General features: G+C 35.5%; 1 protein-coding gene across 18 annotated transcripts in view; it reads left to right on the top strand.

Moving 5' to 3' along the window:
* LOC117243119 (kazrin) overlaps positions 1 to 27,148 on the top strand; it is a 140,437-nt gene extending 113,289 nt beyond the window's left edge. For 6 of the 18 annotated variants that reach the window (XM_033510341.1, XM_033510331.1, XM_033510342.1 and 3 more), the window contains 13 exons: positions 2,436 to 2,642; positions 4,307 to 4,667; positions 7,901 to 7,990; positions 9,706 to 9,922; positions 10,593 to 10,860; positions 11,392 to 11,739; positions 12,219 to 12,342; positions 12,559 to 12,703; positions 16,274 to 16,463; positions 18,577 to 18,603; positions 20,858 to 20,878; positions 23,206 to 23,421; positions 23,521 to 27,148. In XM_033510341.1, the coding sequence (XP_033366232.1) occupies positions 2,436 to 2,642; positions 4,307 to 4,667; positions 7,901 to 7,990; positions 9,706 to 9,922; positions 10,593 to 10,860; positions 11,392 to 11,739; positions 12,219 to 12,342; positions 12,559 to 12,703; positions 16,274 to 16,463; positions 18,577 to 18,603; positions 20,858 to 20,878; positions 23,206 to 23,421; positions 23,521 to 23,748 (2,442 nt within the window). In that variant the 3' untranslated portion in view covers positions 23,749 to 27,148. The other 12 variants (XM_033510337.1, XM_033510330.1, XM_033510329.1 and 9 more) reach the window with 12 other exon arrangements.
* Positions 27,149 to 27,331: the final 183 nt, after the last annotated feature.

Genomic DNA, 27,331 nt, shown 5'->3' with positions numbered 1-27,331 from the left:
TAAACTACGTATCTCACTTTGAAAATGAAAAAGAATCTATTTTTTTTTCTTTTTTAGAAATTCGACTGTATTAAAACACCGTATGCTATTATATTATCGCGTTCATTATTAAAGTAAACAACATTTTTTAAGGTTCGCAATTTTATATTCCATCCAAAAATTAATTCACGCCTCGTAAATATATTCTAATGTATTCTAATATGAAAGTACAAGGGTTCGACGTTAATCACCATAGCTCGTAGCACTTTAAAATACGTATCTTGTTTACTATGCAAATTCCTGGATACTTATCACCGTTGCGAGCCCGCAATATCAATCTGTGTGTTTCACCTTTCTGGTTAAACAAGGGAGAGAACAAGCGGACGTTAAATCACTGCCGGATAAAAGAACAGAGAGACGCGAGGATTTCTCATGGAGAGCCGTGTTACGTCGACACTCGTTGCTGATGAAGTGGATTATGCGCGATGCGACAAGACACGGAAGAGGGTAAAACAAGAGAAAATTGAAGAGCCCGAAGGTGGGAATCTGTCTTAAGACCCCGGGGCAACGAACATTTTCTTTCATCTGTCATTATGCAGGAGCACGAACACACATTGGGAAACGTCTTACGGCTCTCGTCGATGATATTTAACCCGATCGCGAGGAAATACGATTAAGCTAGATGAAATCTCGCGTTCCCAAATAAAAAGTTTGAAACGTTAAACCTTTTTTCAATTACGCTTGGTTTCTTCAGAGATAATAATTTTTCCATGATTCAGTGCGATTGCCTGTGAGCAGAACGATTGCTCTTTGTTCTTCAATGTTCTTTGAACATTCAAATGTAATAAGAATAGGAAATTCTTTAGGTGTAGGATGATGGTTTGATTTAATTAGGAATTCTTCTCGGTTTCTTCAGTGAACATAATACTCACATGATTCAGTGTGATTGTTGGCTGAATTATTTTTCTTTGCTTTGTGAATTCTCAAATGTAATGAAGTTAGAAAATTCTCTTTATGTAGAATGCTTTGATATAAACTGATGATTTCTTTTTGGAAATTTTGCGAATTATAGATCGATAAAGTATAATGTTTTCTCAAATGTATTAAAATACTTCGAAAAGTAGCCATAAGAAAGAATTCGAATCTATTTATATCTCTCTTATTTAAAATATAGACTTCCCCTTGGAATTTTATTTTATTTTTGAGAAATACAGAATATATTTATTAAATATTTACATTATTAATTATCGAGAGTAACAGATATTCCGTTTATCGTATAGTCAGTATAACGCTGCAAAATACGAGATTTTGGACAGAAACGAAACACGATGAAACGCTCCATATCTTTACACATGCACGCGTCCGATTTTCCGCGTGACGGCCGGCAAAGCCGTATGGCCAGCTATATAACGATAGTTTTTAACTTTAAAATGTTGACCTGCCAACGGGCAACACCTGACCGACCCGTTGGAGTGTCAGTAATCGCGTTGTCCCAAAGTTTAGCCGATAAACCAGCCTGCAACACCTGTTATACGTACGTTGAAGTTCCTTACGCCCGAGGGAGAGATAAGTGGATTAAGTTCTCCGTAGCTGGTATCCTAGCGGCTAATAGGTGAAGGTACATGACACCTGTAAATAAGCGATAAGTTGCACCTGTATCGAGTTACGACATTGTCGATCGAATGACCACGGGGTTCTTCAACAGAAGAGTAAAAAATAAGAGCTAATGGAAACGCCTGGGAAAAATCTCTGGTTGCAACCTACACCACATCCTTTATTAACCCCTTAACGAATTTTTCTCAGGTTTCTTCGTGAACGCGATTAGATTCTTTTTTAATAAAACTTGACCATCGATAAAAACGGCTGTGACATATCTTTTATAAATTTTTGTCAACTTGAAACGTTGTAACTTTAGAGTTATATCATTTTCTATTATACAGTTCTGGTAACCAACGTAAGTAACATTAGAGTTACAAAGTATGAGTTTTGAGATTAAATAATCAAAAATCCAACTAAACTTTTCAGCTCCAAAAATCCCTACCAAATTTTCTCCAATTAATCGCAGCAACGCGAGCAACTTTAGAGTTATACATAGGATTAATTTTGGCGTTAAATAACTAAAAGACCAATCAATCACAACAATGCAAACAACTTTGTACAAAGGGTAAACTCCAAAATTAAATAATCGAACTCCTATCGGAAGCTCCACTCGAAATTTCGCCAATTAATTGAGACGCATTGCAGAACGATTCTCCTCATCGTAGGAGGCCTCGGTATAATTACGGTCGGTGGCTCAACTTTTAATCATACATCGCGTACCCACTGTTGTTTCATGGCCGGGGTGTTCAAAGGGGCTCTTTGACACTTTGTGCTTGTGCTGCATGCATTGTTAAACGGTGGTGGTTCTCGGGTGGAATTACTGCCCGGATATGGGTCTCTTTGACCGTTGATTACAGCGGATGCGAGAGAACGAAGCGACTTTAGGACGCCTTCAACAGCAAGGAGTCGGTATGCCTTCGGAGGAACGCGAACGCGAAAGGGAAAGGGAACGTTGGAGCCTGCTAAGGGCTGCAAGGGACGAGGCCGATCGAAGTCTCAGCCTTGCGGCTAGTTTGGCCGACAAAGAAGCCGCCCTTTCGCACGCACACGCGACTATAAAAGAGGTGAGCCCCTTTTTCTTCTCTCTCGTGTCTCTCCATTCTTTTTTCTCTTTTCTCTTCTTTTTTCTCCACGTTCTTTCTTTCTTTCTTTCTCTGACCTGTTGTCCTCAACGCGTGCATTATTACGCACGACGGGGAGTCAGCTTGATGAATTTAATCTCTCTGCCAGGCTGTGGTTGAAGTGTTTTGCAAAGAGAGTGCGCTCCGAAAAAATGCTGGTTCTCTCGAGTCAGTAGCAACATTTTTCTCCTGTTTACGCTATGACTGTTGCTTAACTTTCTGGATTATTTGCTGGGAACGTTGACTCAGCTTTTGGGAGAACTCTCTGTAGTCGTTTAAGTTTGATTTCTAGGCTGCTTTCAGAATAATATGTTGTGGTGTGTCTGTGTGATTTTTTGGAAATCGATATTTGTTTCCTTAATTATGGGAATGTTGACGTTTAAAGGTAATGAAATATCGGTGGTGTAGAAAAGATATATTTTTTAGACAATAATTATCAATTCCTCAGAATCTTTACATTTCATAGATTCAAACAACGATGACTTCTTTCCGGACAAAGGTATTTTTCTTATATGTATATTCGTCTCTTCTATTGTGTATTTTATTTTATAACTTTAATAATTGTATCTTGTAAGACAATTTCACTATACACATAAGTGTTTATAATAATTTATCCTTTCTTACTTGTAGAATTTTCGCTAATGAAGCTCCTAATTAGAATTTTCTTTGTCTAAAATTCTAGTTAACGATTCTACTTTTACCGAATATGCGCGAGAAACACGGATTTTTAGGGTCCGCTCTGAGCTCCGCAAAAAATTGATCTATCGATCGACGTAATATTATTACGAGCAGTTAGGTAAGAAGCGGCACTTTGCGCGCACATGCAATTACGCGGAGGGTGATTCCGCTTTGAGCCCTAAAATTGTCCTCCACGCTGTGCATAAACGGGCCGGCGGCTAACGAGTTTAAAACTGATGGCTCGAGGGCTTCCTCGGTATACGTATGTCAGCCGAGAATCACGCACGTCCCAAAATTTTCGTTTCTAGTCTCTGTTTAACGGTCTCCGAAAATTCAACCAGTGTTCCACAGAAGCCAAACCGATCGATTTTATCGAGATAAATCGTTCGTAAGATGCTTTATTTATCACTTTCTCATTTCTCAAGATATGTCGCAGTATATGATGTTTCTCGAGGTTTTTATCTTTTAAATATTAAATTTTATGAAGTTTTATTAAAGTACGAGCTGTTACAAAATAATAACTAGACACTTTAAACTGAGAGAAGAAATTAGAAGTTTCCTTACATAAAAAATGTTCCAATAGTCTAATATCAAGTACTACCCCAACACTAAAACGTAAAGTTTCTAAAAGTTTATAATTTTCTTTGGCTTCTATGTACCTTAATTGCCATTTTCTATAACAAAGTGATTCTATCTTTATTCCGTTTAACAATCACACTAAAAAAAAATCAATAAATCTCGTATCATACGTAACACAATGTTTCCACAGAAATTCCTATTTGCTCGAGATTCTTCAAAATTTCCATCTCCTCAAAATTTTCCAAAATTTCCATAGATTTCATGCAAATTCCCAGTATACCCATAATATTTTCAGAACCCATTTCAAATTGAAATTCCTCGAATACAATGAGAAACGTTGGTATGTACAGCTACAGCGTCAATTGGCGGAAAGAGGTGGCAGCGGTGGTATCTGCTTGAGCGACCAGGAATCCTTGGTCTCGTTCCCGAGAGGCAGCGTGAATGGAGCCGCGACACCGGGCGCCGGAAGTAGCAGCGGTGGCGGTGGTTGTGGTATCATCCCTCATATGAATTCTCAACCGCCATTAGGCAGCACAGAGCTAGGAGTGACCGTTGGGAACGTCGGCAATGCGGCAGGTGCTGGCTCTTCCGGTGGACAGGCAGGCGATCGCGGAAGTTGCAGCGCGGACAGCGGTGTTCGAGGATCTAGCGACAGGGAAAGCGGTGGCGCAACCAGCGTGGGCGGAAATCTTTCAGATTCTACTACAGACGGTAAGAGATACGCGTATTTTAGATCTCTTATTACTATTCTTGTGTTATTTTATTATTATTATTTTATCATTATTTTATTGTTATTGTTGCCTGTTTACGTATGCACTTTGTCCGATTTTAATGTATAAATACGAGTCCCTGATAAACTATGTGTCGTGCGAAAAAGATGTTGAGTTAGGGATTGAATGGTTTCGAGGGGAACATAACTAGGTGTAATTAGATTTTCTACAGATGGACGCGTAGAGGTCACATGGAGGTAACGTACATTTTCTTAAATAGAATCATACAAGTTTCAATGCATTGACGATTGTCAATACGTCTTGACATTCTATATAAAAATTATTATTCTTATTCACGTTGAAAGACTATTACTTTGGTAGATATTTCAATTTTTACTTTGTAAAACTTATCATATAAAAGGACAAGAGAAACGTATACAAAAGTTGTGACTTGCGTCTTCCGTGTGTTTCATATGATAGATTATGCGATATAAGAGTTAAATAGATATTTTTATCTGCTAAAACAATGACTTTTCAACGAGAATAGGTTAATAATTTTTTATAGAGAATGTCAAGACTGATCGGTTTTGTATTAAAAATTATATGATCCCATTTGAAAAAACGTACGTTTCCTTCATATAACATTTATCCGTCCACTGGAAAACTAATTGTACCATATTATGTCAATCTTAAAACCATTGAATTCCTACATGAACATATCTTTTTATACAGCAGGTAGTCTGTTTCGCATTTATAGATCAAAATTGGATACACCGTATACTGCTCGTTTACCGCATCCACGACATAACTCAAAAATCACGATTCCAGTGGAAATGAGTTCGAATATTCTGAATAGTTTGATGATGATGCAGTAGCGACACGGCTGTTTCCACGCGATGAATTTTTTAAATTCACTTATGGGACTCTACCAGTAGAAAGTACAAGAAACAACTATTTTTTCCTACTCCAATAACTCAAAAGCATAGAAACTTTTTTGTTATATTGTTGTTGCAGCAAATGAGCGATATTTAGATGATTGCTTTCTTGGAAGTTAGAGAAGAAGGTTACTGGAAGAGTTATAGTATCTTTTAAATTGCGTGGGTTCGTTCGGAATTGAATTTTAATTGTGATGTAGAAATTCAGGAAATTGGAGGTTTTATAGTTGTGTTAAGGCATGGAAAGAGATCCTTTGTGAATTTATTAAGAAGCTTCAAAACTTTGGAACATTCTCATTTATTACTTCTTGTTTTGTTCCTGTTAAAAGCTTGTGAGTGAGGAATAGGTGTGGAAATATTTCCTAGTTTTATACGTCGACCTCATCATAGTTTTATACTTCAACATATAGGAAGGAGATAAATGATTATGCAAGAAATCCTACATAGCTTTGGAAAGTTATAATTTTAGTATTATGCGGCATTTCCTTTCTATTTAAACTTTGATTAAGAAATTCATTTGAGAACATCATTCATCTGAAGTTTCATGGTAATTTAGCACCAAGGCACGAAGAAGATAGTTTAGAAAATCACTCTTTGTATAAAAATATGTTTCAGTTTGGAAATATTTCTCAAAATTTTGCGGAATTTGTTCATTAAATTCCAAAGTATAACAAGTACATCGAAAAACCACAATACAATCCTTTTCTTAAAACAAAGATACTCGTAAATTAATCATCAAAATCTGTGTCTTTTAATTCACATATTTCGTTAAAATCATAGGTATGTAACATACTCGACAATACGAGAAATATCATTTTTGAACCAAAAGTAACTTTTGGTACTTTCTGCATTATTCATTGCGATCGTGGAAGACTCTCTGCATTGTGATCTACCTCCCCGGTAATGAAGTAGCTTTCCAGTCGCGAAGCTATCTCGCGTATAATACAATCGCCATTATTATTCATCAGAGTGTCGAGTGGTTGGAACGCGATGATTCTTACGCTTAGGTACAACGAGCGGCGAGATTAATCGTCTAGTTAAGGTGCATTACGGTGCATCCGTCGGGTCGTCGGTGAGAAAAAAAAAAAAGAAAAGAAAGAAAAGGAAAATAAAGAAAAATGAAAGGAAGAATAAACGTACGATAAGCTTCATCAACTGCGAATGCTAATCGAAGGTGGCAGGCTAATCGAGCGAATTTCCTTCGTATATTATTCAGCCAATCCTCGTGGCTGCGCATTAAAGCCGATTGATCGATTTGGTTTAGGACAAACACCACGTACGTGCTGTGATCACGATGCATGTGCACGAATTCTGAATTAAACGTTACACGAAATATCCAAGCGCGTTCAATCCTTAGCAAATCTTTGTTCATAGGTAAATTAGAGTGAAATAGTATTTTTTAATTCTTCGGAATAGAATGATTCTATTATGCGAAGAATAAAAAGAGAAAACACGATAAGTGTCATATTTTCAATGTAAAGTCCACTTAGGATGACTAAGAATTTTTAATTTTCAATTTTGTACTATAAAATATCGTCAACCAATCTCCTATCACTAAAATTGTGCTTTTATATGATTTCGAAATTAAACATGTAAAATTATCTTCTTGAACGTTTCAAAAATGTCGATTAGTTTAATTATGTCTTCGGTCTTTTTATGAAATTGAATTGAATTGAACGTGCTAGGGTGAACAATCAATTTTCATGTAATATAATACGTTTACCAAAATCTTTAACTTCAGGTCTACTAAAATAACACCCTGGCCAATGTAAGTACGAAATGCAGTTGACATGTGCAACATAAAGAACAAACAGGCAGCGAAGAGACTGTTATGATTCCCAAAATCCTATAGTAAACTTACATAACTCTAAACGTGTACGAATATTCGTAACCTGCTTCCCGAACCAATACACTGAACATAGAATTGGTAAATCGAATTTACCAGTGTCAATAACGAGCAGACTTCCCTGTTTATCCCAACTATTTCCAGTCATACAAATTCTGACTCCCGCTGTCAGCACAATGAGCCTTAACGAAACTCATTATAGAAGGAATTTCAATTTCGGTTGACAACTCGATCTCCATCCTGACTCCAAAAAAAAAGAAAAAGAAAAAAGAGAGAAGAACGAAGGAAACTATGAAAATAAATTGAAAGTCTAAATCCAATCGTACAACGTCCCTGTCTATTTTTCTCGTTGATTTTATTCCGGGAGAATAAATACATACGGAGAAGTGACGTCGATCTCGGTGTATCAAACGCAACGAAGAATTTTTTTTTACTTTATATATTTCCGCGCAGGCACGCCGACAATTACGGTCGAGGGAAGCGGTCTCGACATGGACAGCATCTCCGTGGTTTCCTCCATTGCACCATCCCACATGTACCAGTGTAAGTGTCCAAACATAAATCGTTGATCGTCGTCTCCCGTATCTTCAACGTCGTCCTACGTTTTATTTTTTTCTTCTCTTCTTCCATTTTTTTTTCTTTTTATTTATTTATTTTATTTTCGACTGGAGGATTCCTGTGCTTCTCTTCTTCTGTGTGTTTCTTTGACTTTCTCTCTTTCTCTGTCTACTATTTCTACTATTACTACTCTGCCAACTGTGTTTCTTTCTATTTTCGATTATTTATTCGGCTCTGTTTTACGATTGAATGCCTGCTTCTCGTTGGTCCTTCGAAATCGATCGTTGCTTGTCGTTTGCGAAGTTTTCTTGAGTGTGAGAGATAGGCGAAGTTCGTGTTAGGGGATGGAACTACGTAATTTAGGTGGAAATAGAAATAAATGGAAATTAGTGAGTTTGTTTACTAAAATTGGTAATATCATAGTAAGGAAATTTAAAGTAAATAAAACTTGTGATGAGGTATAGAATGAGATAATATAACGACGAGTGTTGTTATTAAGGGAAATGGTTTAATTTCTTTATTAATATTAGTAATATAAAAGATTCTAAATATAGATAATAAGGACAAAATTAATTTGTTTACAGGATGAATGAAGACGTCACGAGAATCTAATTAATTCGTAATTTAAAGTTTGTAATATCATAATAAAAAATTTCCCTTTTGAAAAGTTCTGACAATAAATAAACTTCGTATCAACGGACGGAATGGAATAATTTCTACAATACAATTTCACTCACAAAGACTACAGAATCAAAACGCTTATAATTAAAAGCAATTATTCAATTTCTTTTTATAGACCTTGTACTACCAAACTTCCACAAAAGTAGCCCCATGTACAACAATATTATTTTATCCAATTATTCATAATAATTTCGCAGTACGTGGTATGTATATTTGTGTGCATAATCCCTTATTCAGGTGGCTGCTTTTGAGAGTAATCGGTCGTCATTGATCGTAGAAATTGCATCTCTGTCGCGGTTTATTCGTTTATTTATCCATTCATCCGAGCACAAACGGTAATTAATATTAAAGGTCCATTATGTCGTGGTTTTGCCCTAACAATCGGCTAATTGTATGTTGTATGGCCGATGCATGCGCATGCACATGTTGGAGCAGTCAGAATCTATTTCATAGTATCCAGATTAGAATGCCCTACGTACACGAATAAGAATTTTTAATTAATACATCACCAAATATACTATCAACAGTATACGTGTTCTTTATTTATGTACAATATTACTTTTCATTAATTCGATTATAGTTTAGTTTCATTTCTCAACTTCGTCCTATAAACTTCGTTCTATAAACTTCTCGTGACACGAAGTTCGTTGTAATCTTGTCAGACCTTCGTCCTGCTTCGACGAATATCTAAGCTCTGAAACACTCTGCATCTCTACCTCGACGATATAAATCGAAACCAAGCAAGTGCCTACGAAACTTTGACTCTGCTTACGTGCAGAAAATTGTAAGCTGTGTGTTCTTTATGTTGCATCGATTGTTGTGAAGCACATGCGTCTATCGAAAGAGATCTGTCGAAGGGAAACGATAAATTTGCTTATCAAAGCGGAAGATACGATATATTCTATATTTATCTAAGTATGTCAGAAAAATTTGAGAAAGGAAAATTGACGGATAAAAAGTTTGTATGAATCATAGCTTTTAAGTTTGTCTTATGTTCTCATTGATATTATATTTTTCAGCAGCGACCACGCCGAAAGATTGCAGCCCGACATTGTCGCCTCTGAACGCGTTCTCTAGGTCCATGGACAATTCCTCGTTATCGCGATCGGTCGAACAGTTGTCGAGTCCGTTAGAATCAGAACCAAGAAGAAACAAGCAAAGCACACCTGTCGCGGCACCTGCCGCGCATTCACGCTCCTCTGCGACTCGCGGGGGCACTTGGGGTTCTATTTCTAGGTGAGAACTGAATTTATTATACGTAATCCATTCGACAGGATTAACATTACGACGGCCACGTTGACCTTATTTGGGTCACTCCTGCATTTCCATAAAATAATAATAACTCGCAGGAGGTGGCAATTTCTGTTGATTAATGCTACCATTATATTTAATATGGAAATTATTCTGTCAAATATAATACAATCAGGTGTGTTAGAACAAACGAATATTACAAAGATTCCTATTATAAAATAAAATATAACAAGATATAATAAGACACATATAACGATATAACGACCGCAAAGAAATATTACTAATCAATGCAGTTAGGGAAAAATTGCTTACCATTCGCAGATATACGTGCCAGATCGTCTATGCTTTTAATCATTATACGATAAAGGAAGATTTTCCGTAATTCTCGGATTTACAAGTACACAGAATAATTGTTGTGATAATTTGAAAATACACAAAATAATTATTTCGATAATTTACAAATACACAATTTTTATAGTTAAATAAATTAATGTTACGTTTTTCATTGCTTTATGTTCTTCCTTTCTTTAATTGCGTGTCATTTTCGATTCGCCAAGAAACGAACGATAAAGTGTTAATTTGGAACCTTAGTACCTCTACAGAAGTGTATAGCATCTTCTTAGCTCAAAAACAGTTTCTTCGTCTCGATTTTCAGAGTGTTTGCCCGTACACGACATCGAAAGGCAGCGAACAACTCGAGCGGTGGAAGCGGAAGTAACGAGGGTTCCGACAGTTTCGATCCTTATAGATCATGGTCGCCTCTCACGGAGGAAGGCTATGCTGAAAAGCTACGTTTACTCAGAGAAGCCGCATCCGTACCTATGGAGAGATGGAGGGCACCTACAGTTTTAGCGTGGTTGGAAGTTGCTCTTGGTATGCCACAATATGGTCCACGATGCGCTGAAAACGTTAAATCGGGAAAGGTACATCATTTCAGGCTACTTAATGATAGTATATTAGTTGATAATTTATATCAAAATCCATGAAATCGTAATATTATAAATATTAATATTTGTTGTTATTAAATCGTAATATGATTTCATACAGATTTTTATTGAATCATCTGAAATAGGATATTATACAGCACTTTGTAAAATTCAGAAAGTAGTTTTGCATAATTTTGTATTAATCGTCCAATACGGAGGAACTAACTCTAAATCATTGGATTATATCCTTGGATATCATTGTACATCTTCTAAATCAGTGACTATAGTTCATACAATTTCTTTTTAATCTTTCTGTAAAAAATATGCAAAATAATATATTAATGGTATTTTGTCTTCGGTACTAAAAATGATACTTAATCCAGCTATGAAACATTCTTTGTTGAAACTGAAAATTAATATAACGACACTTAGAAATTAATTGTATGTTGACCGCCTTTTAATTGTTTATATTCGTCTTCCAAATTATAACAAATGATGAGATCTTATTTGATCGTAATACTTGTCCAGGTTTTACTGGAACTAAGTGACGCAGAATTGGAAGCAGGGTTAGGAGTGACCCATCCTCTTCATAGAAAGAAGCTCCGTTTAGCTATCGAAGAGCATCGACACCCGAGTCTCGTTCGATATCCGTGTATTGCTCAATTAGGTCACACATGGGTCAGTTCAGAATGGTTGCCTGACCTTGGACTCGCTCAGTATTCTGAAAGTTTCGCAACTAACATGGTGGACGCACGGATGCTCGATCATCTGAGCAAAAAGGAACTCGAGAAGCTGCTTGGAGTGACCAGGAAGTTTCATCAGGCCAGCATCGTGCACGGAATTCATCTACTCCGAATGTTGAACTACGATCGTCAGGTAATGGCATAAAAAGAATATATACGAAATGTTCTATACTTGGTGGCTTATGAAAAATTGTATACTTTATAAAATACTTCAGGAACTCGCTTTTTCCTTTTTCAATTTTATGAAAAATTGGTGTATTCTTAAGATCTGAAGAATTCAAGAAGTTCTTAGGATTGTAATAATAAATTTGAACCTTTGGAAATATCATTTATTTAATTTCATAGTTAATTATATTATAATTTGACATTAAAAAATATATAGAATGCAATTTTCTGTAGTAATTTATAATGATAAGCAAAATCTTATGAAAAATAGTAGTAGGCTGGTCTAAACCACTGTGATTCTCAGCAAAATATCGCATTAATTTTAGAAATAAAATTGAGTTACAAATAGCATTGAGTTAGGATTATTAATTTGTTATTGTTCATCATCATCACTTAAATAAACACTATAAGGAGGACACTGTACCCTTAATTGTATTCTTACAATAGGCACTCGCAGTTAGAAGACATCAATGCGAACAAATGGACACAGATCCTTTAGTTTGGACAAACCAGAGGTTCATTCGGTGGGCGAGGAATATCGATCTGACTGAATACGCTGAGAATTTAAAAGGTAACTGGAAAATTTAGTTCCCTAAGCAAACATTCAAAAGAATGTTTTTCTCAAATTTGCATTTTTGTTCCAAACCATACAAACTTCTCATTTATAAAACTAAAAAATTCTTCTTAAAAACACAGTAATCTTCAATTTGTGATGTAAATTTAAGTACTTGTAATAATCATTCATCTCAAACGATAGTGAGATACCATGTTATCATTTGTAATGCAGATTCAGGTGTGCATGGCGCTCTGGTCGTGCTAGAACCATCCTTCACCGGCGACACCATGGCTACAGCTTTGGGTATACCACCAGCTAAACAGATGATCAGACGACACCTCACCGCCGAGCTCGAAGCCCTCGTCGTTCCAGCAAGGTACTCAGTCTACTATCATCCAGAGGCCACATTGGACAACGCTCACTAATCGACATAAACGTCGTTCCTCGTTCGACAAACGAGATCGACGTTGCTAACACGATTCATTCTCGTTCTTCGAGCTTTCATTTTTACTAACTCTTTCCTCGACGGGGGTATTCTAGAATTAGTATCACGCTAACAATAAAACCACGTCGTCACCCACACCATTCAAATAATCTGACGATTTTGCCAGTGAATGAATATTAATCAAGTAATTTCAAAAAAGCAAGAAACATAAGATGTAAGATTTTAGAAATTCTTGAGATGCTGCTGCGGTGCTCTTTTATACTCTCTTTCGGAATCGAGCTAACGTTTCGAGCAGACAGCTTCGACAATTTAATATCACAGCTTGTCGGTATATTTTAGGAGAAAAGTCGCTTCGTAGCGATCAATTACAACGCATCAATTAAACAAAATATCGCTTGTGGTAAAAATAAAAGATAGAGTAGAGAATTTTGTGGATCGTTTTCTACCCTGATCTAGTTAAAAAAGAAAAAGAACAAAAAAATATCGTACTTTAGGAATTATCGCTGAAATATTGTCAATTATCTACACGAAATCGTACACGTTTATATGCATAGAGACGATCAAAACGCGAATATGTTATTTCTCTAGTCTTGACAGATTTTACAATGGTTGAGAGAACACGTTCGTTGATCATTGAAATTCGCGCGATAGATATGTGTTTTGCAAAGTAACGTTAGCTTTAAAGAAACGTTGTTATTATATACGAAAGTCGAACTCGATAGGCCTCACATTTTTCAGGGTTTCTACCAATTTAGTCTATTCGTTGATCAGGTTCGGACGGATATTGTAGTTTAGCCAATACGATATTCCCGATCTCGAGGATTGTACATAATAATGGCCGAGCTTAATGGAGTAACTTGCATTGATATTATTAAAATCGGTATCAAGGTTTCCGCTTCCATCGAAGCATTTTTTAATAGAACAGAATACTATTATTGGGATATTGTAAATAGTCGAGTGTTTGAGCAAAGAATTATTTACAAATCAGTAGTAGTAACGCAGCGGTGTGCACAAGAAAATTAGGATTAAGATAAGACTTTATTAATTTGGACTTTATTAATTTGGAATATTTATAGAGCAAAATTCAATTTCTTAAAAAGAATATACAGAGATATTCTAAAAATTAGGTCAAGCTAGAAATCTTATATAGCTTTCACAGCTCAATGATGATTATAATTATTACTATTTCTATTTAAAAAGAAGTTAAAAATTCAGCATTATATCTTATATTCTTAGAAATAAATCACGGCTTGTTCCAATTTTTAGAATCACCCTGTACAACCTAGAATAAGATAATTGTTCATTCCGACAGACTTGACATATTTGGACGCCATACATATCATAAATACCTTAGGAAATTCAAATAGGAGACGATGCACTGACATTACGATGCTAAGAACACACGATAAGATAAAAGAGAGAGAGAGAGAAAGGGAGAGAGAGAGAGAGAGAGAGAGAAAGAGCTATATAAAGAGGTAAATGTGCATGCTAGTCTGGGCAATCTCGACTCATCGGCAGAATGGTCCCATTGAAATGGACAGAGTCGAGATCGCTTACGACTGGTGCCTAGTATGTAAGTACTCATCCGTAATACACACGCCATACTTGGATATATCGGGAATACACACACGTATATACAGTACAGTACAATCTCGACATAATGTACATATACAAACATATGCAGTATACTCGATGGAATTTCTTCTTATTGATATAACATTGTACTCGGCACCGCAGCGATTCGCTGGGTCTGCAGTCCACTCGATCGCGGATCCATCGGTAATGTCTCTCATAGCTGAGCCGTAGCCCACAGCTGCTGCCTGCACTGCACTGCGCTATGTACAGCACACGTTAATATTAGTAATTCTGGTGTAATCCCTGGCCAAAGGATTCTATCACAAAATTAGAAAACTCCTTCTAAAGGCATCGAGTTTTCCTCGAGCTTTTTTTAATCTTCTATCAATATATACATTTTCTCTATTTAATTGTCACATTTAATTGAATATTAATTTTACAAATTCTTGAAGTATATCCGATAAATATATTTTCATGAAAGAACCAATTCAGTTTGTAACTTTTTTAGGAGGGGACTTAAAAGAGCGAAAAGATTGAAATTGTCAGGGATTACATCAGTATGCATTATGGTTCCTTTCATCTTTTTCTAATTTGCCAACTTTGATATTTACATTTTTGACTGTTCGGTGTTTAATCCAATCGACTGACCAGCAACGCTCGATGCGCCTCGGTCGATCCTACGTGAACGACCCTGCGTATTCTGGCGTCCATTTAAACATATATACATTCTTCTATATCGATGGTGCACAAAATGCTTGTGTATGTATATTTATGTTGTAACTAGATATTCATTATGATACATATCTCGTTCTCTATTGTCGAGCACTTGCAGCGAGCCACTGTTCAATTGCCAAGTATCTACCACGTTGATCACGATATATTTTGTGTGCCAAGACCAGTTTTTCAGTAACTTCATCTGTACCCTGAATAAAACTCCTTTCTCGTATTCCATCGCACCGTTCACACACAGTAAAATTCTCACTTTGAAAGGAACCACCTTGGACCTGGTAAACTTTAACTCAATCGCAACTTTCTTCAATACCAAGTTCCCCCTTTCACAATCAGATGTACTTTCACAGACGTAAACATTTTCTACGAATTTTTCACACGTATCAAAACTTGTTATTTTTCCTCCATCGAATCTTCGAAGCGATGCCCCACGTTGTTTAAAATACTCACATTGATTAATATCTACTGTTAGATTTTAGATGATGGTAATACTTTTATAACTAGATTAGCACTATTAACACGTTCCACGTGGCGAAAAACTTAGGATTTGAATTGCAAAAATTGCTTCCGAATCTCTTAAATAAATCAAATTCTATTATCAAATTTTTCAAAAGCGTAGTGTTCCTATTTTTGAAATATTATAATGCTTTCTCACTACCAACGCGTTTTACATCTCGAAGATGACCTCAAAACAGAACTTTGAAATTGAATGAATAATCGTATCTCAATCCGTCATTACTAGGTATCTAATATTAAATTCTACAAAAATAAAATAAGATTGTTTAAAATGATCATAGATTCCTATTATCAAATTCTACAAAGACGATTTGCTAATCAAAAAATATTTCTAACTAAACTTTACTAACAAAACTCTCTATCTTTTTACATCTACAATATCAAAGATCACAAACAATCCACGTCGCGGAACGTGTTAAACCACCACATAAACACATCCGTTCCCATAGAAAACCTGAAATTTGCTTCACACCCTTTTCTCGCATGATCAAACTAAAAGAGAAAAAGAATAAGAAAGAGATACAGATGCAAAGACAAAATTAAAAAATGAGGAGAGAGGTTCGCTGCAAAACGTGCCGAACGTGTGTGTGTCCGCGGTGTCGCCAAAGGTGTGTGCATATAAGCGGTCAGGATGCGTGTACGCAAAAAGGCGTGCATGTAGCGTGGTGTGCGTGTGTGTAGAAGTCAGCTGGAGGTGGTCCCGAGGAACAGCACCAGCGGAGGTCGTCCGATGAGCACAGTGAGCGCGGGCGGTAGCCTCGGTCGTGGAAGCAGGGCGCTACATCTTCAGCATCATCAGAGCTCCCTGTCCGCCCTGCACATGACGACCAATCACTCGGGCACGGTCGATAGACGCAGATCCAGCCTCAGGGTAACGTACCGTATAGATTCAAAAAGACACACCTGGTCCATTCACTACTGCACCGGGAACTCGGTGGTATTTCTAATTTCTTTGCCCTTATATTCTTCCTCGAGCTGGTGCAGAACACGATTCGTTCTTCGCAGATCGCTTGTCGCGATATTTTATTACATATCACTCTTGACTATTGAGAGTTAGTGAATTCCTCCGGGTTTATATCCTTGGATGAGCAAAGGAGAAATATTTAACGCACTGTGGCAAAAAAAGTTGTTTTATAGATCTTCATACGATATGGAATTACGATAGACTTCATTTTATTCATTTCACTCATCAGTTTCATAGTTCATACTAATGCAATTAAGTAACTTCTCTTCTGATTATTATTGATAATTCACTCTTCTCTTTCGTAATTTTAACTCTTCATAAATAATCATAGGAGAGCTTCAGAGTAAATTCGGAAGATAGAACTTGTATTTTGAAAGAATTTCTAATCTTAGAAGAGAGTCGACATTTCAGATAATTTTGAGATATGATTTATGATTTTCGTATTTTCAGAAATATATTTTCATGATAGATTATGTTATAAATAAAGAGGAGCTTTTTAAAGTGTAATTGGTACTAAGTATAAGTTCTTATACTTACTAAACTATTAAATCATTTAGAACACAGGTAGAAATGTACTCTTTCTAGCAAATATTATTTCCAGTCAATAATTCAATATATTCTCAAGGTACATAATTTTAAAAGACAAATTGAAAACATAAAAACTGACGAATGGCACAGTGACCTATACTTTCTCCTAGAAATACTTACGTCTAGTAGTAATAGTAGAAACCGCTGACTCGGCGTTGTCTGTCACTGACCATCACGTTCTACTGAAACTTGGGATATTCAATGTCATATGTAAGAGAGAAATCCGTTTGCGTGATTGAGATAGCGATAGCGAACCAACAAAAATGCAGTTCTTTTCGTACAACGTTATCTCAGAAATAGAAAGCCTAAACAGAACGAAACAAAAAGTACTCATATTTTAAAAGCGAAAATTTCTAGTTGCTTACTCTATTGATTTTATTTAACAAGCGCAAAGTAATTTTAGTATTTAACGTCCAAATTCTTTGGAATTTCAATACGCGTTGATATTTTTAAAGATGTTTTTAGATAAATACTAAATTATCTCGAAGCTTCAAAGAACCGCGATTAACGACAAAATTTAATTAACAGCGATCTGCTTTGAAAGATATCGTAGTTACAATCATTAGTCATGGATGACTTTCCTCTACATTCAATCCTATTAACAAGACTACAATACCTAAATAATAAATTATTTTAAAACAGTATATATATAGAAAGCCATCACTGACTAACATCGTGTTACATAATTACGCATTTAATGATCATTTGCAGCGGTTGTTCGAATTAACTTTATCAACCACATCTATCATTTAAAACAAAAGTTTACTCTTCATTTATTATCGAATATAATTCGAGCCACTGCTGGTTAACAATTTTCACTCAAATTTCTAAAATCACGTTAATTTCTCATCGTTTCATTTGTATATACATATATATATATATCGAGTTCTTTATTCATTTAATTTCTCATTGGCACGATTGCATGGCATCGCTTAGGTAAGGACGCTCGCGCAGTATTTCCACCAGATAATAAGCCCCTTATACCTTAAGTCTTGATATACCCTCTTTAATAAGTTTAATCCTTATCGAAAGTAGTGTACACTTTGTAGATATAGGCACAAAGAAATATCTTAAATTAGTTACATGAAAGAAGCTACGCAACAACGTTTGAACATCATCGTTAACGGCTAAACATCACGCAAACATCAAGCTTTAGTCATTTTATCGGCTACTGTCGCAACATCACGATACTCGTAACATCAGTAAATTTCGAGGAAAAGACAAACATCGTTGTATAATGTTAAATTTCTAGTCGTTCTTCCACGTGAATCAAGGATTAACAATTTCGAAATGAAGGAAGCAGAAAGTAGAGACTTCTATTCTATAGCTACAAGTGTGACTGAACTTTTACACGCGATAAGGGTTAAAAGCTGTGAGCTATGTGCTTAACCTAACGTTAATCATTCTCCCTGCATCCTGTGGATCGTCGCAGACCTGCAGTCTTCTTTACTTGAAAAAGGTTCGGTATATATGTATATATTTATTATATACGTATATGTATCTAGATCTGTATTAATTCATCGTTTCTTTCGCTACGTCTGTGTACATCGATCTATCGTCATAGGGATCCCCAATGATGAGTTTTCAAATCTGATCGAGAGGTTGTGTTTATTACAGAGTAAACTCCTTCCAAGTTTCCTCTATAGATCACTTATGAGTTATGATAAATTGGAAAGATAGGAATTCTAGAAAACTCTGCACAAATTCCTTTTTAATTCTAATTCTAACTTTTTTCGTCTCCTTTTTTTTTTTTTTTTTTTTTTTTGAAAGAGATATCAAGTTCGCGACTCTAAAGTATTCTCGAGGAAACTTCGAAAGAATAGATCTATGAAGGAATGCGTAAAGGAAACGATGATTGCTCTGTTAGTTTAATCTAAAAGATCAACTCCAATTTTCCATACAAAACCGAATAGTTCGTTCGTTTTTAATATCTCGTTGCATTTACACATCGAACGACCTTCTGTGATAAGAATTAGAAACTATTTCCATCTGAGATTCGTCACGGAAACGGTAACGAACCAACGCAATCAATCGCAACCTTACACGGTTCCAAATTTTTTTAGAAAACGTAGTAGATATTTCATTATTATCTTAGAGGATCCTCCAGAACGACGAGGCATCCTTCGCGGTACTCAGACTCTCCCCGGGATGTCTCCTCGTGAATTATTTATTTCAAATGTCTAGATTTTAGCGAAGTGCCTCACAAACGTCTTTATAATTTGCCAAGTTAGAGAATCTATTTCACTAGCAACTATCGAACACTACGCTAAAATGTAGACGATTCTCATGGATCTCGACCTCGACCGCACGGACTTCGAAAATACGGGTAAATGAGTACGAACAGATCATTGATACGATAATCAGAGAATCATTGGTACAATAATTTTTTCATACGTTAAATTAATTTTAAATGAAATTCATGGAAAATTTTCGTCGTCGGTCCGACGAGCCCGAGAAACAGAAATTCGTTTCTTCTTTCCGACTCGATACGATATTATTATTCGCCTGGAATTTATCATTGTCTTAGGAAAACAAAACCTGAAAAAAGAAAGAAAAAGACTGAGATTCAGGGTACGAGCGCAAATCGTATCGCCTGTAACTGTAGGAATTACGCAAACAGTCCTCTCCCTGTACTTAGTTATTTACTTGTAAAACTTGTAAACCCTCGTTGACGATTCTCTCCGTATGATCGCAGCGAATTACTTATTATCACGTTTCATAAGGATCGTGAGAATTCGCGACGTTCGCAAACGACGAGCTTAACATAATCAAATTTAGCCGATTGCCCGATCAAATATATTTTACCATCGTAATTCATCGAACTGTGAGTATATTGCGTGTTTTTACTGTTTTATTAGTGGAACCTTCTTTTTTCCAATTCTCTTTGACTTCTCGTTTCTCTGTGTTAGATCACTTATTTCTTAGGAAATTAGTAGTACAATTTTAGTGATTTATCATAAGTTTCGATTAGTATTATTGGACCGTAGGTTACTTGTATGGTTATTGAATTCTACTTTATATTCTATGTTTCGTCGAAGGGATTTATCACACGTAACTTGAGTAATTGCAAGTAATTTAACTCAAAAACCTAAATTTTTTATCACTTAAGATCCAACGATATCAGTTATGATTTAAAATTCTAAAATTTACTTTAGAAAATATCCCATAGAAATCTTCAATTTCTACTAATCTAAGCATTGAAAATATCAAAGTGTTAATTGAAACAATGTTTTTCTGAATTTTAATCTCCAATCTCTTTTTCCGTTGCGAGGTAATAACTTTTGTTCCTCTTTTCTTTTTTTTTTTTTTTTTTTTTATAAAGAGCTCGATGACTTACGATATAAAATATCGTGATTCCTAATTATTCTCAAATACTAGAAGATTTCCTTTAAAAGGCTGATTGTATCGCCGTCACACTGTAAACACTGTACATAAAGAAGCAACGATCGATTATCACGTTCTCCTTTTTCATGTATGTTAACCAGAGTGTTCTGTTTTTAAGAATACGATAATTGTAGTGAATAATCGCATAAAAAAGAGAGAAAAGAATACAAAAACAGGATACGAAAGGCAGAAAGTGCGGACGTTCGATTTTTAGCTATCTAAAACACTGATTATAACAATGACGAGCCATTGTGTAAATATAAACTGATGATTTCAATGTGGAATTCACAATGTGGGTTCTTAATCCGCCTTGTTTCGTCCTTTACTAGTTGTCGTGGAAGAGCTCACAGGTATGCGGCCATAACTTACTTGCGTATATCATGATAGATAATCATTTTTCTTTTCATATTCATTTTTCTTACAATACTTTATGAACTATCTCGTAGTCGTCATTATTAATTTTATGTTGGGCCCCTTTCATAGATTAGATGAAGAATGTAGTTACGTCGAAATTGGCTAATCAGGATTTAACAAATACGATACAAGTCATCAAAATCCTATTGACCCTTTCCATATTATGGATAACTGTAATCATATATGTTAAATGTTTTTACCGTGTACTATGGATATAGCAATTCGATCAAATCTACGATATTTCAAATGCAAATTTTTGTAATGTAAGTTACATACAGTTGTTTTTACACGGTGGATGAGTTTTACCATGTAAAGAAACCCTTTAAAAAAAGTGGTGAAATAATTGATCTGCAACAAAGTATAAAACTTGTGTTAGCGAAAATCAAAATAATATTTCCTTCGAAAATTGACATATTATTCATCGTTATTCTTTGTTACATTACAACGAAACATTTTCTTATTACTGTGAAAAAATCATCGAAATATCCTTCGCCTGACCGTTCTGTATCAGTGAAATGACGTATGTCTTGTTTTTTCTTTTAACAATTCTTTGCAACAAGCCATACAAGATCTCAACCCTCTTTTAAATCGTGCGAAGCTTTCGAGATTGGTATCATTTACAGTACATTTACATTTACGTATTAAAAAATCGCTTAACTGTAACCAGAGCGCGTTAAAAGGAAAGTACCGTGTAAAACGAGTATCAGGTGTACTTAATTGTAACGAAAGAAGTTAAATCCCCGTTTCATTCAGTTTCTTTCAGTATGCATATATGTGTGTAAAAATCATAGATTATTTACCAAAGAAAAATGCTTTATTTGCATGAATAAATAAAAGAATACTTATGTCTTAGGAGATATTATTTAATAAATTTAATAAATGTTTATAAATATAAATTTCCAAATAATCACATTTCCTTATTAGCCAATCTTCGATTGATTCTCAACTTGACCGTAAAACATTTTAATTTTTATAGCTTCAAACATTCTCTTCTTTTCTTTTCCCCCTGTTTCTTAGAAGATAAACCATTTCTTCGGTTCCCTTGACTGTGCCAATGACTAACCAATCGTCGAGGTGAATCTTTAGTGCGATGAATTATTAGTCTTCCAATCCTGCAAGATCGTATCTCATATTATTCAGAAACGATTTGGGTAATTTCGTGAAATCTAGATCGTAGAAATCTTTTTTCCCTTATGTCGCTGCACGTGCATCCTCAACTTGTAATATCCAATTATCCCTCGCCTTCTCCCTTTTATGTTCTTTCAACGAAACTGTTTCGAAATTCGTTTAACAAGTATTCGAATGCCTTCTGAAAGGAAGAGAAACGTTATCAAAGAAGTCTCGGTTTCGAAACATTTCGATACTGCAGACTCAACCAATTCAGCCACAGAGAACCATTTCTCTTCGAACATTTTGAAACGCAATTTCACAAGACCCGTCATCTTAGACACCCCGATAGCTCGTTTGCTCGTAGCATCGTCCCCTCGAGAAAGTCGAGATCCACAGATCCTTCGAAATATTGTAGGTCTCCGTATTGACGTGTTGGACAAATTTGATTAATATCTAATTATTAGAACGATAGGGTAGATATATCTTTTAATACAAGTAAACGGAAACGAATTTTTTTGCGGTTGGTATACGTTCTATATTGTGTGAATCATTGGTTGTGCATTGTAATTGCGAAACAGAAATACTTTTTGCTACATTTTCTATGTTTTAATTAAATACTCTAGTTTAACTTTTCATTCAGATTTGCAAATTGCTACTTTTTCAGCTCTGGGATCATTGTAGTGTTATATTAATAATAGTATAGTAATAATAAAAAATAAATTTTTTTATTTACAGCAATTAAAACCTCGTATTTCTCAAACGAAATTAAAAAATAGTAAATGAATAAGCATACAGGATTCGTTTATACAGTGCCAACCGTAGAGAAATTTGCGCGCAAATGGAACCTCCCTTCTCTTTAAAATATTTGTTACCACCGGTACACCATAGCTGCAGTCAATTTCACGATATTTCAAAGGAAAATATTCCAATATCCCTGCAATATTGCGCTAGAAAAGGTATTCCAATATTTTTTCCGTAATATCGAGAGAAACGAATATTTTCTCCGAAATTTTACACCATGGAAAATATTTCGATATTTGCCCCACGCGAAACGTTAAAAACGAGACCTACCGTATTTCTCATATTACAAATGGGTCTCAAAACTATCTCAACGAAATTTCCAATTAATTCAATATTACACCTTTTTCAACAGGGATCGTTAAGCAGAGCCTTTGGATTTCGACCCAGAAGCGAGAAGGCCTCTCCATCTTCTTCGTCGGATACCGGAAGCCTGGCTAGTCAGTATATGAGCAGCGCTCGCAGCAATTCTCCTCCACCCCCGCAACTGCCACCTAGACCCATCACAGGCAACAAAAGACATCGCCGAGTGAAGAGTATAGGTGACATCGACTATATAACAAGCGCAGCAGTAAGCACGCCCGTTTGACAGGAGGGTAGGCCCCAACATCCGGGGCCTTATCGAAGCTTGAGCGAGCGAGGATACTCTTCATCGTACTCTTCTTCGCAGTATGGCTCGTATTCCGGCTACAGCAACGTTCTGCACGGCGATCAGTACCAGTACCAACAGACTAGTAATTATTATCAACTGAAGGGCGGTTATTACTCACCACAGAGCACCGGGCCGCCATTTCCAGGGGTTCAGAGATACGGAAGCTTAGCGGAGGAGGCCTGGTCGTGCACCACGAAAGACGACTCTGGCAATCCCAAAACGAACCCCAGGACTTACCTAGCTTAGCTGGTCTCGAAAATATCCACGGTGATATCACGGTGACGATTCGTGACGAATCGAATCACCTCGTTTGGTTATGGCTATTTTAATTAGGCTTGTTAACCAAAGTGTCGCCAAAGGGGACAGAGCTGTGATTTAACGTGGAAGAGCTGGGCTTGCCGGAGTTCGATTAATAATTATTAACCCTTTCACTGGTGAATTGGCGCTTTGCAGTAGAGATAAGTAATTATGGTTTGGGTCGGATTTGAAGTATCCTCTGGGAGGAATGCTTGAAATGATGTATCTCGGAGAGTTTTTTGGAACGCGGAATTGTTGTGAAGTTACAGAATTGTTTATTTATGGAATTTGATATTGGTAGGGTAATTTATTTAATTAATTTATTTACCTTATGAACTATTTCATGGGTATATGATATATATTATTGTCCGTAAATTCCCTCTACCATTTAATTACTGTTACTGCACGTAACTTAATAACATATTAAAACCTTACCAAGCATTCCGTTTATCTAAAATATTTATCCGGGTCATCTATACTCAGCTATACTGCACAACTATGTAAGAAGATAATATCTGTTGAATAGCCAGTTTATAGCAAACTGACATAAACTTTTAAAGCTCGCTACGTTTATTACATTTTGTCTAAAGACATTAAATTTATTATTCATCTTTCTAGTACGCTATTACACTTTAGTACGATCTTCCACTAAATGAAGATATAAAATGATCACTATTATTGAAAGATTTGAAAATAGGAAGATACGAAGAAGCTCGTTTTTATACTTCTTTCTATAATTGTGCAGTACTTATGAAATGGCATGCAGCTGTTATAACCAGTTAGTATAATCAAAATTAACAAAAACAAGAGTGAAAGGGTTAAAGAATTTCAGTGGTATCGAAGATTATATGGTCGAAATAATACTATAGCGATCGACAAACTTGGATGAGAGAACCTGATGTGCCTATATGGGGACATAAGAATGAAAAGCACCTATTTCAGCGTTCGCAAGTGTGATATAATCGGAAAGAAGCTTGATCTATCGTACGAAAGAGACTCTAACAACAAGTCCTGAACTTAGTCTGGTCGTATTAGTATTAAAACCCTCGAGGGATTTGAAAGATTACCACAACGATTGATCAGTTTTAATCCCACGAAGACGAGCCATTCTGTACAGTAATCGAATGCATCTCCGAAGTGCAACAATGCAGCAGTCGGATACATCCAGGACCAGTTTTATAGCGCGTAACCTGTTAACCGGGAAAGACGAGTTAACTCGTCCTTCCATTTCATTTTCAATTTGTCATGAATTTAGCAATTTATTTATTCGAAGATTCCTATTTCTAATCTAACGTTGCATTTTTATATCACAATTAAAATTAATACGAAACCTTCTTCATTTTTTAATTCTGTGCCAAAAAAAGCTTCTGGTTAAGGAACTACCCAGTTAACAGGTTAATGGACATTATGGATATAATAATAATAAGTCATCGGCGCAATTTGCATCAGTAGTATGAGCAGCAGAAGGAAATGATAATAAAATTTATGAAAATAATTTACGAATCACTGTGCAATTTTAATTTTTTACAGATCGAGCCTGGGCATACTTGTAGATATTTTAATAAAAAAGAAAATGGTACTTGCTCCAAAATACTTGGTACGTTAATTTTGAATACCATATTTTATTTTCATCAACCGTGTAATTATGCGTGGGCATGGGATGTGTTAAATTGTATTATCCGTAAATTAAACCACGACTAATACTAACGCGATTGAATTAAATTTGCTGAGCATACTACTGAACCGAAGCAAATCGTTCCAAGTTAACGAAAGAAAACGACGAACAGTATTTAAATATGGGCGTTTAAAGTTACCTAGATGGAAACTTGTAGCGATTATCCGTGCAGTGGATAATTAATCGTTCGAATGTACAGACTAGAAATCGTCATAATTAGACTGCGAATGTTTATGCAAATTAATATTTTTTTTCTTTTTTAACAACTAAACTTGTTTCACATTCTACACATTAAAACGACTACTTTGTTTTTGATATTGATATTTGTTTGATTTGATATTTGTCTATCTTAACATATAACATATATTTTACACATTTAAATATCCCATAAATGCATAAATATCAGCGGTCTAGCAATAATTAGCCGCAGTACGCTGCCAAACGCGAGGTTTCGAAACGACTCATCTTCGCTCTATCATATCCAGGAATCGCAACGAAAGAATACGACCAATTAGGAAAAGGAATACGTATTTTGGACATCGATCGTGCGATTTTTCGAGTCCGAGTTGTTCATCGTTGCCCGAAATTTTCATTTGTACGTATAATCAGCAGCCGCGTTCATGCACACAATATCGGTCATCGTTTCACGTAATTTTAAGAATTTACTTAGCCGACGTTTAAATCTGGGATTAATTATAAGACTGTTCGAATTTGGAAGCTCAAGATCTTCTGGGAAAAAAGGAAGGAATCTTATCCTTCACACTTGCGTGGAGAGAAGAGAATATTACGAAGAGTTCTTTAAGTAATGGATACTAAGTGTATCGTAGTTAATAATTTGATTATCGATATTATCAATGTTATTAATATTACTGATATAAATAATTATAGATTATATTTACATTAATATAAAATTAACATGAAATATTTATATTGATATTATTTAATATTGATAATATTGATAATAATAATTTGAGAATAATTGCAAGCAGAATGTATTATCTTCTGCCTGTATCTACTTAAAGATACCGAATCGAAGAAGCAGAAGCAGAAGCGTACAGGGGCTTCCATCGAATTCTACATAACTGTTCGAACACATTCAATAAACGTTCAGTAAAACTATACACACATATACACATTCCAGTGGCTGTTTCTCAAGAAAAATTACAAAACAGGATAGGTAAAAACCTATTTTATTTATCGAAGAACGGATGTAGAATAGTTAGCTGAAGAAGAAGAAATCGACGACCAAACTACAGTCAGTTCTAAAATTAAAGAAAAAAGAAAGGGAGAAAGATAAAGAGAAAGATGGAAATGGACAGAACGATATTATATATTCTGCATTTTTGCATATCGTGCGTAATCTTGCTCGATATCCAGGAAACCTATTTTTTCTGCACATTCGTTATCGTTTTCTACGTGATAATTGTATATAAATACATACATAAAACGATACGAAGTCGAAAAGTGGTGCAGATATGTGAGAAATAAAATATCCTTTTTCCTTTTTTTGTTTCTTCCAACGCACATAAGGGAAACGATGTTTGCAAATGATTAAATAAGCGAATTAAATAATATCATTTACGGAAACGTTTAAAACACCAGAGTTCGAATAGTGGTCATCGTTTAAAAAGTACGTGTTATGGTGTAATTAATTGTATAACTGTTAAACAAAAACAAAAAAAAATGAAAACGCGTGCATGTACCGAATATAGTCCACGATGTATTTATACAGTCGTCTGTATACGATATTAATTATTATAACATGCTTTATAATAATTAATATTAAAGAAGAAAACGTCGGATATTCTGGATCATGTTCCAAAGAACCGCCAGAATCGAATCGAATCGCACGTTAAA

The sequence above is a fragment of the Bombus vosnesenskii genome, unplaced genomic scaffold, assembly GCF_011952255.1.
Source record: "Bombus vosnesenskii isolate JDL3184/JDL3185 unplaced genomic scaffold, Bvos_JDL3184-5_v1.1 scf7180000013265, whole genome shotgun sequence".
NCBI lineage: Eukaryota > Metazoa > Arthropoda > Insecta > Hymenoptera > Apidae > Bombus > Bombus vosnesenskii.
This window is presented reverse-complemented; position numbering and strand designations above follow the sequence as displayed.